The sequence below is a fragment of the Pelophylax lessonae genome (assembly GCF_965119305.1).
Source record: "Pelophylax lessonae genome assembly, chromosome: 7".
NCBI lineage: Eukaryota > Metazoa > Chordata > Amphibia > Anura > Ranidae > Pelophylax > Pelophylax lessonae.
In genome coordinates, this window is record NC_138774.1 from 3,506,369 (window position 1) to 3,521,552 (window position 15,184).

General features: G+C 48.7%; 1 protein-coding gene across 3 annotated transcripts in view; it reads left to right on the top strand.

The window, feature by feature from the left end:
* The window catches only part of HDX (highly divergent homeobox), a 154,191-nt gene that overhangs the window by 24,147 nt on the left and 114,860 nt on the right, over positions 1-15,184 (top strand). For all 3 annotated transcript variants that reach the window (XM_082263848.1, XM_082263846.1, XM_082263847.1), the window contains one exon: positions 1,779-2,879. In XM_082263848.1, the coding sequence (XP_082119974.1) occupies positions 1,779-2,879 (1,101 nt within the window). The remainder of the gene's footprint in view (positions 1-1,778; positions 2,880-15,184) is intronic.

Consider the following 15,184-nt stretch of genomic DNA (forward strand, 5'->3'; position numbering starts at 1 on the left):
ACTGGCTTATCCTCCTATTTAACGAGATCATCTGACTTAGCGCCACGGCCTTTAGACATGACGCCAGTACTGAAGGGGAACCTGGAGGCTGCAATTTCTCCAGAAAAGGCAAGTTTTTCATCCCAGTTCATTTATCCCTCCCAGCAAGGATTGTTTGAATGGGTATATAGGTCCTCATTAAGTATGTTTGAATGGGTATATTGCAGTGGCGGCTGGTGCTCAAAATGTTTGGAGGGGCGCAAACAGAAAAATGTAATAGGCATTGCTTTGCGGAAAAAAACGCTGTAAAAATTGCGTGACTTTGAGGTCGCAAAAGTGTGAAAGGGGCCTTCAGTAATTAAGGTATAGCGTGCCCCCTTTCAATGCAATGACCAGCACACATGTCCCCTTAGAATGTAGTGACCAGCACACATGTCCCCTTAGAATGCAGTGACCAGCACACATGTCCCCTTAGAATGCAGTGACCAGCACACATGTCCCCTTAGAATGTAGTGACCAGCACTCATGTCCCCTTAGAATGTAGTGACCAGCACACATGTCCCCTTAGAATGCAGTGACCAGCATACATGTCCCCTTAGAATGCAGTGACCAGCACACATGTCCCTTTAGTATGTAGTGACCAGCACACATGTCCCTTTAGTATGTAGTGACCAGCACACACGTCCCCTTAGAATGTAGTGACCAGCACACATGTCCCTTTAGTATGTAGTGACCAGCACACATGTCCCTTTAGTATGTAGTGACCAGCACACACGTCCCCTTAGAATGTAGTGACCAGCACACATGTCCCTTTAGTATGTAGTGACCAGCACACACATCCCCTTAGAATGTAGTGACCAGCGTGCGTGCCCCCTTCAATGCCCCCCCCCCCCCCCCGAGACCAGTGCACTTACCTGGAGCCCTGGAGCAGCTGCGGCGGCACCTTCTCTTCAGTGTCCCGGCGGCGGCGGTTTCAATCCCGATTCCCCCGGCGTCTCCACGAGTCCTCCCGCTCCCGCCTCCTCCTCGGCAAATGGCATTTGGTTTGCCTTGCGGCCAATCAGGAAGCACGTATTGGACGCGCTCCCTGATTGGGCAGGAGGAGGATCCGTGTGGCAATGCTATTGTCACACAATGGGTGGGCTCGGGAGGCACTTCTCTGCGCCCCGGGTCCACCCTTTGCATCGCCCTATTAGAGCCTCTGGCTCTAATCAGGTGATGGAAAAAAAAAACCATTGAGCTTCATGCATCCGGCGCCCCTGCATGCAGATTAGGGGGCCGGACGCATGGACAGGGGGGGCGGCACCCCTGCGCCCCGAACGCACCGGCCGCCACTGGTATATAGGTCCTCGTTAAGTAGTACAGCCAAGAATTGCCCTCAGAGTGGTGTGGGGTAAATAGTCACTGTTTTTCTATCTATATAGATCCCTCCTGCTAAATCAATGCTGACTGCCGACTCATTACAACATATTATTGAAGTCCAGTGTTTATAATTTGTTGTGTCATGGTCAGACTAAATCCCTATGTTCCAGTCATGTTGGCCATTTGAAGTTTTGATGGGCTGGTTGAAGGCCAGGGGAAGTTACGTGGAGTCTGAAATTCCCTAGATCAGTAATGGCACTCCATATTTTTTGGAACTACATTTCCAATGATGCCTAACTACACTGCAGAATACATGAGCATCATGGGAAATGTAGTTCCAAAACATCTATGGTGCCAAAGTTCCCCATCACTGCCCTAGATTGTCCACAGAAAAGATTAGACCCGTGATATTGTTGTGGTTTGTCATTTTTCCACAGACCTGGGTCGGGAATAAACGAAGGAAGATGAGTAGTAAAAACTACGCAGAGCCCAACTCCCAGCTACAAGCATCCATGTCCAGCTCTCCATCGCGCCCTCCAGAAGGAACTGTCAGGAATCTGCCAAATCTCTCCCGAAACCAGGCCCCTCGGACCTCCTCCAACAACGATTTGATCATGACCTGTGTGTACAGCCCAAACAACTCGTCCTCCCGATCAGGGATCAGTCCGCAGACCACCACACCTAAAACCGATCTACTGAAGCCAACAATGCCGAGGCCCCCAGCAAGGAACGAGGCCGAGTTCCTCAAACTTCAGACTCCTCCTCAGAGACAAGGATCCTTGGTGAAGAACTCCATGGATGAGAAGGCCATGATGTTATCACGGCAGCCCAGTGGGGCAAATCCTTCAAACCCATTGTATGCCAAGAAAACCTTTGGTGGCTCTCCTGGGACAATCATTGACAGGGTGGTCCCTCAAAAGACAATGTCATGGTCCATGAAGGCTGCCACAGATCTTCCTGGTGGCCAAAGGCCACACAAACCCGAGCAGCCAAGCGTCAGCCCAGTGCACCATCTCTCCTCTGGGCAACGCAGCAGAGACTCCTCTTGCGGTCTGAAGAACCTGGAAATAAGAGAAGTTTTTTCTCTAGCGGCCACAGATCACTCTTCCAGGACTCTCAGCACGGGGGTAGAGGAGAGGCCACGGCCGGTGGACACTAACTGCTTTTCCATCGCGATGGAAACGGGAGATGTTGACGAATACACAAGGGAAGAAGAACTGGCGTCCTTGGCGGCACAGAACCAGTTGGGTTCCAGGTTTAGAGAGTGTAACAATTCGCCCCATGCGGAGAACCCTTGCCCATTATCGCCGGCCTCAGTACGGGCGGGAAATGCCAAAATACTTCCAACCAATGCCAGAGACGTTCCAGAAAACACTGTCTACCACAACAGCGATTATTACTTGTCGCTCAATACCTCAGTGCACAACACTAACAGCGCTCAGTACCCGGCGGGGAACACCTCCCGAAACAGTGCACACCGACACTACAATATACACCCTCCACAAGGGGGACTCCTACCCAACCAAAATAACTACCAGGTAAGAGGGTCTCCGGTATCCAGGTCTTTTATATGATTGTCTCCATTGTCCTACCAAGCCAAGGGGGAGCTGAGCAGGGGCCCCATACCATCAGGAGGAAATAACTGCCCTAGGCCAGTAAATCCACAGATGAAAGACCAATGAAAAGAGCTCTTCTACCCGCCATCCAGTCCTGAGATTTACACAGCTCTGCCATATACAGGGCATCCGGAAAGTATTCACAGCGCTTCACTTTTCCACATTTTGTTATGTTACAGCCTCATTCCAAAGTGGATTTAATTCATTATTTTCCTCAAAATTCTAAAAACATCCCCCATAATGATAACATAGTAAGTAACAAATAGAGTGCAGGGGTCAGGAGAGTGTAATGCACAGAGTGCAGGGGTCAGGAGAGTGTAACGTACAGAGTGCAGGGGTCAGGAGAGTGTACTGTACAGAGTGCAGGGGTCAGGAGAGTGTAATGCACAGAGGGCAGGGGTCAGGAGAGTGTAATGCACAGAGGGCAGGGGTCAGGAGAGTGTAATGCACAGAGTGCAGGGGTCAGGAGAGTGTAATGCACAGAGGGCAGGGGTCAGGAGAGTGTAATGCACAGAGGGCAGGGGTCAGGAGAGTGTAATGCACAGAAGGCAGGGGTCAGGAGAGTGTAATGCACAGAAGGCAGGGGTCAGGAGAGTGTAATGCACAGAGGGCAGGGGTCAGGAGAGCGTAATGCACAGAGGGCAGGGGTCAGGAGAGCGTAATGCACAGAGGGCAGGGGTCAGGAGAGCGTAATGCACAGAGTGCAGGGGTCAGGAGAGCGTAATGTACAGAGTGCAGGGGTCAGGAGAGCATAATGTACAGAGTGCAGGGGTCAGGAGAGCATAATGTACAGAGTGCAGGGGTCAGGAGAGCGTAATGTACAGAGTGCAGGGGTCAGGAGAGCGTAATGCACAGAGTGCAGGGGTCAGGAGAGCGTAATGCACAGAGTGCAGGGGTCAGGAGAGCATAATGCACAGAGTGCAGGGGTCAGGAGAGCATAATGCACAGAGTGCAGGGGTCAGGAGAGCATAATGTACAGAGTGCAGGGGTCAGGAGAGTGTAATGTACAGAGTGCAGGGGTCAGGAGAGTGTAATGCACAGAGGGCAGGGGTCAGGAGAGTGTAATGCACGGAGAGCAGGGGTCAGGAGAGTGTAATGCACGGAGAGCAGGGGTCAGGAGAGTGTAATGCACAGAGTGCAAGGGTGAGGTGTAGGTAACACAGGACAACAATGTGCACAAATGACAGTCCATATATTCAAAAAATACTCCTAATCACTCTGCTACAAATGACATTCCCAGAGAGAGAGAGAGATCAGGGGGGAAAGAAAAGGTGGGGGGATGGGAGGGTGGAGAGAGATAGGGAGATAGAAGGGGAAGACAGGAGGTGAAGGGTACAAGAGTGAGTGAGGTGGGAGAGATAGAGGGGTCAGGGAGAGAGATGGGAGGATAGAAGGGGGAGAGAGGTGGTGGGGGAGGGGGGAATATGTTCAGAAAGCAGAATGTGTATACAGCTCACTCGCCAATAATGAACCCCCCCATGGCCCAGGCTCAGTTCATCTCAGGCTCCATCACTGAGCTTGGTGCCCCCCCATGGTTGGGTAGTATATAGGCAGCAAGCAGCCAGTACCCGAGCTATTCTGGCTGTAGACTGGTGCCAGTGTCCACACAACCCCCACCGCCTTAAGTCTGCCACCCTCAAAACCCCCTCCACAGGCTCAGCTTGTACAATGTCATTGCACATGGGGGGGGAAGTCGGAGTGTAGGTGGATTTCTCATTTCCCCCCACTCTGCTCTCTCCCCCTATTAGCATGCTGCTTGACAGCACATGATACTGATTGGCTCCATTATGCTACTTCTCCCTCTCCCAGTGTGAGCTCAGTTGTAGAAAGCAGATACCAGGTCACATTCCGGTACTTACACTGCTTGTGTGTACAGAAAATACAATGTAATGATGAATACAGAGCTGCATTATTATCCGCCCGGAGGTAACCTTTGGTTGCTTCGGCGTGAACTTCTTTGTTCAGCTGTTTTCTTTTGTCTTTTTTAAGAAGCCGGAGTTCTCCTTTTATTTGGTTCTCAACTACTGGGCCACAGCCTCCCCTCTCCGGGGTCTCCAGCCGGCTGTACATTCCTTAACTTCCCACAGTGCCTCCAACCTCCCATAGTGGCCCACATTTCCCCCTGAAAGCTCTCAGCCACAAGAGCCCCCCAACCTCCTATATAGCCACCAAGCCTCCCACAGTGCTCCCCAACCTCCCACAGTGCTCCCCAACCTCCCACAGTGCCCCCCAACCTCCCACAGTGCTCCCCAACCTCCCTCAGTGCTCCCCAGCCACTTCCAGAAACTCTATGCCCTACAGGGCCACTAGGTCTTATGACGTTCCTTAACCCCTTCCACAACCCCATCACCCCTCACAGATCCCCCTGGACCCACCTAGAGCCTTCCAGCATTTCAATACGTTTTACATCCCCATACTTTTATTGTGTGAGTATAAACTTTATTCTGTCACCGTTGGGGCACGGAATGTTCTGGGAGAATTTACGGGGCCCTGGTCTCAGTAAGGTTGGAAACCCCCCCACACTACACCAATGTTAATGTAAAGCTATGTGAATGGTAAGAAGAACTGAAAAACTTACATTTCCTGGGGAAAACACTGCTTCCTGATCTCCCCAGTGCTGCTCACCTAACCAAATGTCTGATCATGTGATATCTGAGGAAGGGGAGGAGCTAAGCTTAGACTGGCTCCCCATCAGTAGAAATCATGTGATCAAATGCCTAAGCTTTTGGTCATGTGAGCAGCACTGGAGGGAGCTAAGTAAGGAATGGTAAGTATCCATCTCAGGAGAGCTCTTCTCATACTTTATATCACCAAAAGTATTGGGACGCCTCTCTATATACACTATATTACCAAAAGTATTGGGACCCCTCTCTATATACACTATATTACCAAAAGTATTGGGACGCCTCTCTATATACACTATATTACCAAAAGTATTGGGACCCCTCTCTATATACACTATATTACCAAAAGTATTGGGACGCCTCTCTATATACACTATATTACCAAAAGTATTGGGACCCCTCTCTATATACACTATATTACCAAAAGTATTGGGACACCTCTCTATATACACTATATTACCAAAAGTATTGGGACCCCTCTCTATATACACTATATTACCAAAAGTATTGGGACGCCTCTCTATATACACTATATTACCAAAAGTATTGGGACGCCTCTCTATATACACTATATTACCAAAAGTATTAGGACGCCTCTCTATATACACTATATTACCAAAAGTATTGGGATGCCTCTCTATATACACTATATTACCAAAAGTATTGGGACCCCTCTCTATATACACTATATTACCAAAAGTATTGGGACCCCTCTCTATATACACTATATTACCAAAAGTATTGGGACACCTCTCTATATATATACACTATATTACCAAAAGTATTGGGACGCCTCTCTATATACACTATATTACCAAAAGTATTGGGACCCCTCTCTATATACACTATATTACCAAAAGTATTGGGACGCCTCTCTATATACACTATATTACCAAAAGTATTGGGACCCCTCTCTATATACACTATATTACCAAAAGTATTGGGACGCCAGCCTTTACACACACATGAACTTTAATGGCATCCCAGTCTTAGTCCGTAGGGTTCAATATTGAGTTGGCCCACCCTTTGCAGCTATAACAGCTTCAACTCTTCTGGGAAGGCCGTCCACAAGGTTTAGGAGTGTCTATGGGAATGTTTCACCATTCTTCCAGAAGGGCATTTGTGAGGTCAGGCACTGATGTTAGACAAGAAGGCCTGGCTCACAGTCTGCACTCAAATTCATCCCAGAAGTGTTCTATTGGGTTGAGGTCAGGACTCTGTGCAGGCCGGTCAAGTTTCTCCACCCCAAACTGGCTCCTCCATGTCTTTATGGACCTTGCTTTGTGCAGTGGTCCAAATCAATTGGTGGAGGGGGGATTATGGTGTGGGGTTGTTTTTCAGGGGTTGGGTTTGGCCCCTTAGTTCCAGTGAAGGGAACTCTTAAGGTGTCAGCATAACAAGACAATTTCATGCTCCCAACTTTGTGGGAAGAGTTTGGGGATGACCCCTTCCTGTTCCAACATGACTGCACACCAGTGCACAAAGCAAAGCCCATAAAGACATGGATGAGCGAGTTTGGGGTGGAGGAACTTGACTGACCTGCACAGAGTCCTGACCTCAACCCGATAGAATACCTTTGGGATGAATTAGAGCGGAGACTGTGAGCCAGGCCTTCTCGTCCAACATCAGTGCCTGACCCTCACAAATGTGCTTCTGGAAGAAAGGTGAAACATTCCCATAGACACTCCTAAACCTTGTGGACGCCCTTCCCAGAAGAGTTGAAGCTGTTATAGCTGCAAAGGGTGGGCCAACTCAATATTGACAAGCTCGGAGGAATGGGGCGCTTTAATTTAGTTTTTTCTCATTTAATTTACTTTTAATTTTTATTTTTACACTCTCTCCCTTTTTTATTTATTTTTTTTTTTTTTAACATTTTTTTTTTTTCGATGACCAGGAATGTAAACATCCCTAGTAATAAGCAGGACAGATCCTCTTTATTGAGGAATCTGGGGTCAAAAAAGACCCCAGATCTCACATTTCCCTTTAAAAGCAAAAAAAAAATCCCTTTAAGCGGAAACTTACCATAGAGCTGACCAAGGACCAGATGGTCCCCAGTCACATCAATGACCTTTGGAGGCCAGACGCGACGTTATGACGTCATGACCGACCCCGGCATTTGTTAATACTGCCGTGTATTCGGCTGGAAGGCCTGAGATCGTTTTTTTTTTTTTTTTTTTGTTTTCTTTTTTATCTCAGGCTTTCCAGCCTAGAGGAGAAATCTGGGGTCTTATAGACACCCCCCCCCCCTCCACCCAATCTGTCTATAAAGAGGACCTGTCATACCCTATTCCTATCACATGGGATGTTTACATTCCCTGTAATAGGAATAAAAGTGAATAAAAAAAAAAGGGAAAGTGGTTAACCACTTGCCGACCGCATGCTGTGTATATATATATATATATATGGCGGCAGTGTGGCTCCTACAGGCAAAACGATCGTCAGCGGGGAAGCCGATGCAGCGGGGCAGGCGGCTCCGCCACCTGCGATCGCTCCCCACTGAGAGAGAAGGACGGTCGGATGTTGTAAACACAGCTGACCGTTCTTCTCCCTGGAATGATCACAGAGCGCCTTCTATATAGGATCACAGGTCTCTATGATCATTTCACAAGCCACGCCCCCCACAGTTAGAATCACTCCCCTAGGTACAAATTTAACCCCTTGATCAACCACAGTGTTAACCCCTTCCCTGCCAGTGTCATTAGTACAGTGACAGTGCATATTTTTAGCCCTGATTACTGCAGTAATGTCACTGGTACCCCCAAAGGTGTCAAAAACGTCAGTTAAGGGTCCAATCTGTCCGCCGCAATGTCGCAGTCCCGCTAAAAATCGCTGATCACCGCCGTTACTAGTAAAAAAAAAAAAAATGACATAAATCTTTCCCGTAGTTAGAAGACGCAATAACTTTTGCGCAAACCAATCAAAATACGCTTATTGGGATTTTTTTACCAAACATAGGTAGCAGAAAACAAATTACCGTAGCCTAAAATTATGAAAAATTTGATTTTTAAATGTTTTTTTTATTGGGAATGTTATATAGCAGAAAGTGAAAAATATTGTTTTTCTTTTTTTTTGTTTATAGCGCAAAAAATCGCAGAGGTGATCAAATACCACCACCAAAAGAAAGCTCTGTTGTAAGAAAAAAAAGGACATCAATTTTATTTGGGTACAGCGTCGCACGACCGCGCAATTGTCAGTTAAAGTAAAGCAGTGCCGAATGGCAAAAAATGGCCTGGTCATTAAGGGGGGAAAATCTTCTGGTCTTAAAGTGGTTAAAAAAAAAATAAAAAAATGAGAGCGCCCCTGTCCCCTAGAGCTGAACGCATACGTAGGTCATGTCTGCATATGTAAACAATGTTTAAACCCCCCAAAAGTGTCACAAATGTCAGTTAGGGGTCCGATCTGTCCGCTGCAATGTCGCAGTCCCGCTAAAAATCGCAGATCGCCGCCATTAGTAGTAAAAAAAAAATTAAATAAAAATGACATAAATCTTTCCCCTAGTTTGTAGACGCGATAACTTTTGCGCAAACCAATCAATATACTCTTATTGGGATTTTTTTTTTTTTTTTGCAAAAATATGTAGCAGAATATAAATTGGCCTAAAATTATGAAAAAAATTGTATTTTTTTACATTTTTGTTTTTATTGGGAATGTTATATAGCAGAAAGTAAAAAATATATATATTTTTTTTTTTCAAAATTGTCGCTCTTTTTTTGTTTATAGCAAAAAATAAAAATCGCAGAGGTGATCAAATACCACCAAAAGAAAGCTCTGTTTGTGGGAAAAAAAGGACGTCAATTTTATTTGTGTACAGCGTCGCACGACCGCGCAATTGTCCGTTAAAGTAACGCAGTGCCGAATCGCAAACAAATGGCCTGGTCATTAACCACTTAAGCCCCGGAGGATTTGGCTGCTCAATGACCAGGGCTTATTTTGGAACTATTAAACCGCTTCTGGACCAGAAGGTTTTACCCCCCCCTTAATGACCAGGCCATATTTTGCGATTCGGCACTGCGTGACTTTAACGGACAATTGCGCCGTCGTGCGACGCCGTACCTAAATGAAATTGATGTCCTTTTTTCCCCACAAATAGAGATTTCTTTCGGTGGTATTTGATCACCTGTGCGATTTTTATTTTTTGCGCTATAAACAAAAAAAGAGCGACAATTCTGAAAAAAGAACAATATTTTTCACATTTTTTTATATGAAATCCCCCCCCCCCCCCCCCCCAAAAAAATGTAAAAATCTAAATTTTTTAACATTTTAGGCCAATTTGTTTTCTGCTACCTATTTATGGTAAAAAAAATTGCAATAAGCGTATTTTGATTGGTTTGCGCAAAAGCTATTGCGTTTACTAACTACGGGAAAGATTTATGTCATTTTTTTATTGTTTTTTTTTTTTTTTAACTAGTAATGGCGGCGATCTGCGATTTTTGTTTTTTTTTAGCGGGATTGCGGCAGACAGATCGAACCCTTGACTGACATTTTTGACACTTTTGGGGGGACCAGTGACATTACTACAGTAATCAGTGCTAAAATTATGCACTGTTACTGCAAAAATGACACTGGCGGGGAAGGGGTTAACTTTATTAGTGATCAGTGGGTTAAATGTATCCCTAGGGGCGTGATTCTAACCGTGGGAGGCGTGGCTTGTGATATAACCACAGAGACATATGATCCTACATAGCAGGATCGTATGATCTCTGTTGTTACACAGGGGAGAATGACAGACTTCTTTGTTTACATCAACCGCCTGCCTTTCTCCCTCTCCAGCGGACGATCGCGGGTGACCGGCGGACATCGGAGCCACCGGTCACTCGTGTGGGGATTTCAGGGAACGAGCGGGGGCGGGAGCGCGCCCCCTAGAGGCTCCTGGGCGAGCAACGTACCCCTACGTCACTTTGCCCAGGAGGGGATGACTGCCGCAGTAAATAGTCGTGCGGCCGTCGGCAAGTGGTTAAAGTGTGACATGTTAGTTATCTATATACTCGATGTAACATTATCTTTCACATTATACAAAAAATAAATTAGGTTAACTTTACTGTTTTTTTTTTTTTTTTTAAATTCATGAAAGTGCTTTTTTTTCCCAAAAAATCACGTTTGAAAAACTGCTGCGCAAATACCTCGTGACATAAAAAATTGCAATGACCGCCATTTTATTCTCTAGGGTCTCTGCTAAAAATATAAATTTTATTTTTGCCGGTTCTAAGTAATTTTCTAGCAAAAAAAAAATTAGGATTTTTACATGTAGGAGAGGAATGCCAGAATTTGCCCCGGTAAATACCAGCAGTAGAAGTATTTGATTGGATATCAGCCTCTTGCAGTCTTTGTACAGCAGAAGGGGGAGGGAGAAGCAGAACCAGGATCCAATCAGGAGTGCTGCAGTGCGAGGGGCATGCTGATAGGATGAGAGAGACAGAGAACAAAGCTTATCAGCCTTCTGATCCCTTTTCGATGTCCAGACACAGGTAAAGGGGGGGAGACCTGTAAGTGAAAATGAAACTGCATAAAAATCAGGTCCTTTCCCCCTGCCATTTAGGGCTGTGCTGTGTAGCAGAGATGTGCAATTATCAGGACTGGATGGACAGAAATACAAATACTTTGGTGGGTAAAACATGTTTTTTCTGGTCTGTGTATTTGGCTGGAGGAAAAGAAAGGGGGCGATAAGGAGAACGTATTTTATATGATAGAGACAGAATATCAACCAAAAATCCAGAAAAAACACATGATACAAATGTTATAAATGGAGTTGCAGCTCAGTGAGTAAAATAAGTATTTGATCCCCTTAGTAGTTGGTGGAGAAACCCTTGTTGGAAGCACAGAGGTCAGACGTTTCTTGTAGTTGGAAGCACAGAGGTCAGACGTTTCTTGTAGTTGGTGACCAGGTTTGCTCACATCTCAGGAAGGATTTTGGTCCACTCTTCTTTACAGATCTTCTCTAAATCCTTCAGGTTTCTTGGCTGTCTCTTGGCAACTCGAAGTTTCAGCTCCCTCCATAAATTTTCTATAGGGTGAAGGCCTGGAGGCCAGTGTTGCCAACCCCCCGGAGGGAAATTTACTGGCAGAACGTCCAAAATTTACTGACAGCACCAATTTTTTACGGACACTGAAAAAAGTACCTAAAATAACAATTTTCAGTGCTAAACCGTGCAAATATCAATATTTTAACTATAAACATATAGCTAGTGCTATTAGCAATGTGTTAAAGTTAAACAAAAGTCAAAAAACATATTTCTCAAATTTACATGAAGGTTGGGTTAACCCATAACCATAACCCAGCCAGCACAGAGTTCCCCCTTACATCAGAGTCTGCAGACTCTGGTCAGACATGGTACAGGAGGTGGTCAGAGACGGTACAGGAGGTGGGCAGACACGGCAGACATGGTACAGGAGGTGGGCAGACATGGTACAGGAGGTGGGCAAACACTGCGGACATGGTACAGGAGGTGGGCAAACACTGCGGACATGGTACAGGAGGTGGGCAAACACTGCGGACATGGTACAGGAGGTGGGCAAACACTGCGGACATGGTACAGGAGGTGGGCAGACACTGCGGACATGGTACAGGAGGTGGGCAGACACTGCGGACATGGTGAAGGGGGTGGACAGACACTGCAGACATGGTGAAGGGGGTGGGCAGACACTGCGGGCATGGTGAAGGGGGTGGTCAGACACTGCGGGCATGGTGAAGGGGGTGGTCAGAGACTGCGGCATGGTACAGGGGGTGGTCAGAGACTGCGGACATGGTACAGGGGGTGGTCAGAGACCGCGGACATGGTACAGGGGGTGGGCAGAGACTGCGGACATGGTACAGGAGGTGGGCAGACACTGCGGACATGGTGAAGGGGGTGGGCAGACACTGCGGACATGGTAAAGGGGGTGGGCAGACACTGCGGACATGGTGAAGGGGGTGGGCAGACACTGCAGACATGGTGAAGGGGGTGGGCAGACACTGCGGACATGGTGAAGGGGGTGGGCAGACACTGCGGGCATGGTGAAGGGGGTGGGCAGACACTGCGGGCATGGTACAGGGGGTGGTCAGAGACTGCGGACATGGTACAGGGGGTGGTCAGAGACTGCGGACATGGTACAGGGGGTGGTCAGAGACTGCGGACATGGTACAGGGGGTGGTCAGAGACTGCGGACATGGTACAGGGGGTGGTCAGAGACTGCGGACATGGTACAGGAGGTGGTCAGAGACTGCGGACATGGTACAGGGGGTGGTCAGAGACTGCGGTCATGGCACAGGGGGGTGGTCAGAGACTGCGGAGATGGTACAGGGGGTGGTCAGAGACTGCGGTCATGGCACAGGGGGTGGTCAGAGACTGCGGTCATGGCACAGGGGGTGGTCAGAGACTGCGGTCATGGCACAGGGGGGTGGTCAGAGACTGCGGAGATGGTACAGGGGGGTGGTCAGAGACTGCGGTCATGGCACAGGGGGTGGTCAGAGACTGCGGTCATGGCACAGGGGGTGGTCAGAGACTGCGGTCATGGCACAGGGGGTGGTCAGAGACTGCGGTCATGGCACAGGGGGTGGTCAGAGACTGCGGTCATGGCACAGGGGGTGGTCAGAGACTGCGGTCATGGCACAGGGGGTGGTCAGAGACTGCGGTCATGGTACAGGGGGTGGTCAGAGCCTGCGTGGACAATGGAAGTGCCCTCCTCACCCCCTCACAGTAGTTTCTTCCTCTGTCCCCCTTACCTTAGCTCTCCACATCAGTGTCCTCCTCCTAAGTCCCCTTCACCTCTCCATAGCAATATCAGTGACATTACTGCAGAGTGAAGCTGTGTGACACTGCCTGTGGAGAGGTGAAGGGGGCACAGGAGCAGGACACTGATGTCCTCTGCCCCCTGACTCATCTCTCTACTACTTCAGTGACAGTCTACGCTGCTACTGCTAGCTGAGTGTCTGAGCCTCGGTGGCTCAGAACCCCACTCACCAGACCAGTCCTCCTGCTCTTCTGTGTGCTCTCTCTGCCTCTGCTGTCGCAGCCTGTCTGCTCTGTCCACTCCACCATCCGTCCGTCCAGCGGCATCTTCTAGAGTTCTAGTTCTTGTCCACACTCCACAGCTGCGCTGGAGCACAGACTCCACTCCATACTGCTGGCGCAGCACCTGGCGGCCGGCGGGAAAATTTAAATGACGGCGGGGGGCGGAGGCAGGGGCGGAGGCAGGGGCGGGCGCAGGCGGGCCGTGGCACTCGTCCGGCGACGATCATCATCCAGTGCGAGTCTGCATCTCTCTGCGAGTGCGAGAGAGCTCGGGGATCTTCGGAACTGCGCGCCGCGCACGCGCAGTTCTGACAGTGCTGCCGCCGCTATAGATTTACGGGCACTTTTCTCCTGCTACGGGCATTTACGGGCAGGAGAAAAGTGCCCTGTTTTTACGGGCTGTCCGTAAATCTACGGGCGGTTGGCAACACTGCTGGAGACTGGCTAGGCCACTCCATGACCTTAATGTGCTTCTTCTTGAGCCACTCCTTTGTTGCCTTCACTGTATTTTTTGGGTGATTGTCATGCTGGAAGACCCATCCATGACCCATCTTCAGTGTTCTGGCTGAGGGAAGAAGGTTCTCTTCCAGGTTTTTATAATACATGGCCCCGTCCATTGGTCACCTCAATGTGGCAAAGTCGGCCTGTACCTTTAGCAGAGAAACAGCCCCAAACATCATGTTTTCACCTTCATGCTGGACTGTAGGGACGGTGACTGTAGGGACGGTGACTGTAGGGAGGGTGACTGTAGGGATGGTGACTGTAGGGATGGTGACTGTAGGGACGGTGACTGTAGGGAGGGTGACTGTAGGGATGGTGACTGTAGGGACGGTGACTGTAGGGAGGGTGACTGTAGGGAGAGTGACTGTAGGGATGGTGACTGTAGGGACGGTGACTGTAGGGATGGTGACTGTAGGGTTGGTGACTGTAGGGTTGGTGACTGTAGGGATGGTGACTGTAGGGATGGTGACTGTAGGGAGGGTGACTGTAGGGATGGTGACTATAGGGAAGGTGACTGTAGGGAAGGTGACTGTAGGGAGGGTGACTGTAGGGATGGTGACTGTAGGGAAGGTGACTGTAGGGATGGTGACTGTAGGGACGGTGACTGTAGGGACGGTGACTGTAGGGAAGGTGACTGTAGGGATGGTGACTGTAGGGATGGTGACTGTAGGGACGGTGACTGTAGGGACGGTGACTGTAGGGTTGGTGACTGTAGGGAAGGTGACTGTAGGGATGGTGACTGTAGGGATGGTGACTGTAGGGATGGTGACTGTAGGGAGGGTGACTGTAGGGTTGGTGACTGTAGGGATGATGACTGTAGGGACGGTGACTGTAGGGACGGTGACTGTAGGGACGGTGACTGTAGGGAAGGTGACTGTAGGGACGGTGACTGTAGGGAAGGTGACTGTAGGGATGGTGACTGTAGGGTTGGTGACTGTAGGGAAGGTGACTGTAGGGAAGGTGACTGTAGGGTTGGTGACTGTAGGGAAGGTGACTGTAGGGAAGGTGACTGTAGGGAAGGTGACTGTAGGGATGGTGACTGTAGGGATGGTGACTGTAGGGAAGGTGACTGTAGGGAGGGTGACTGTAGGTATGGTGACTGTAGGTATGGTGA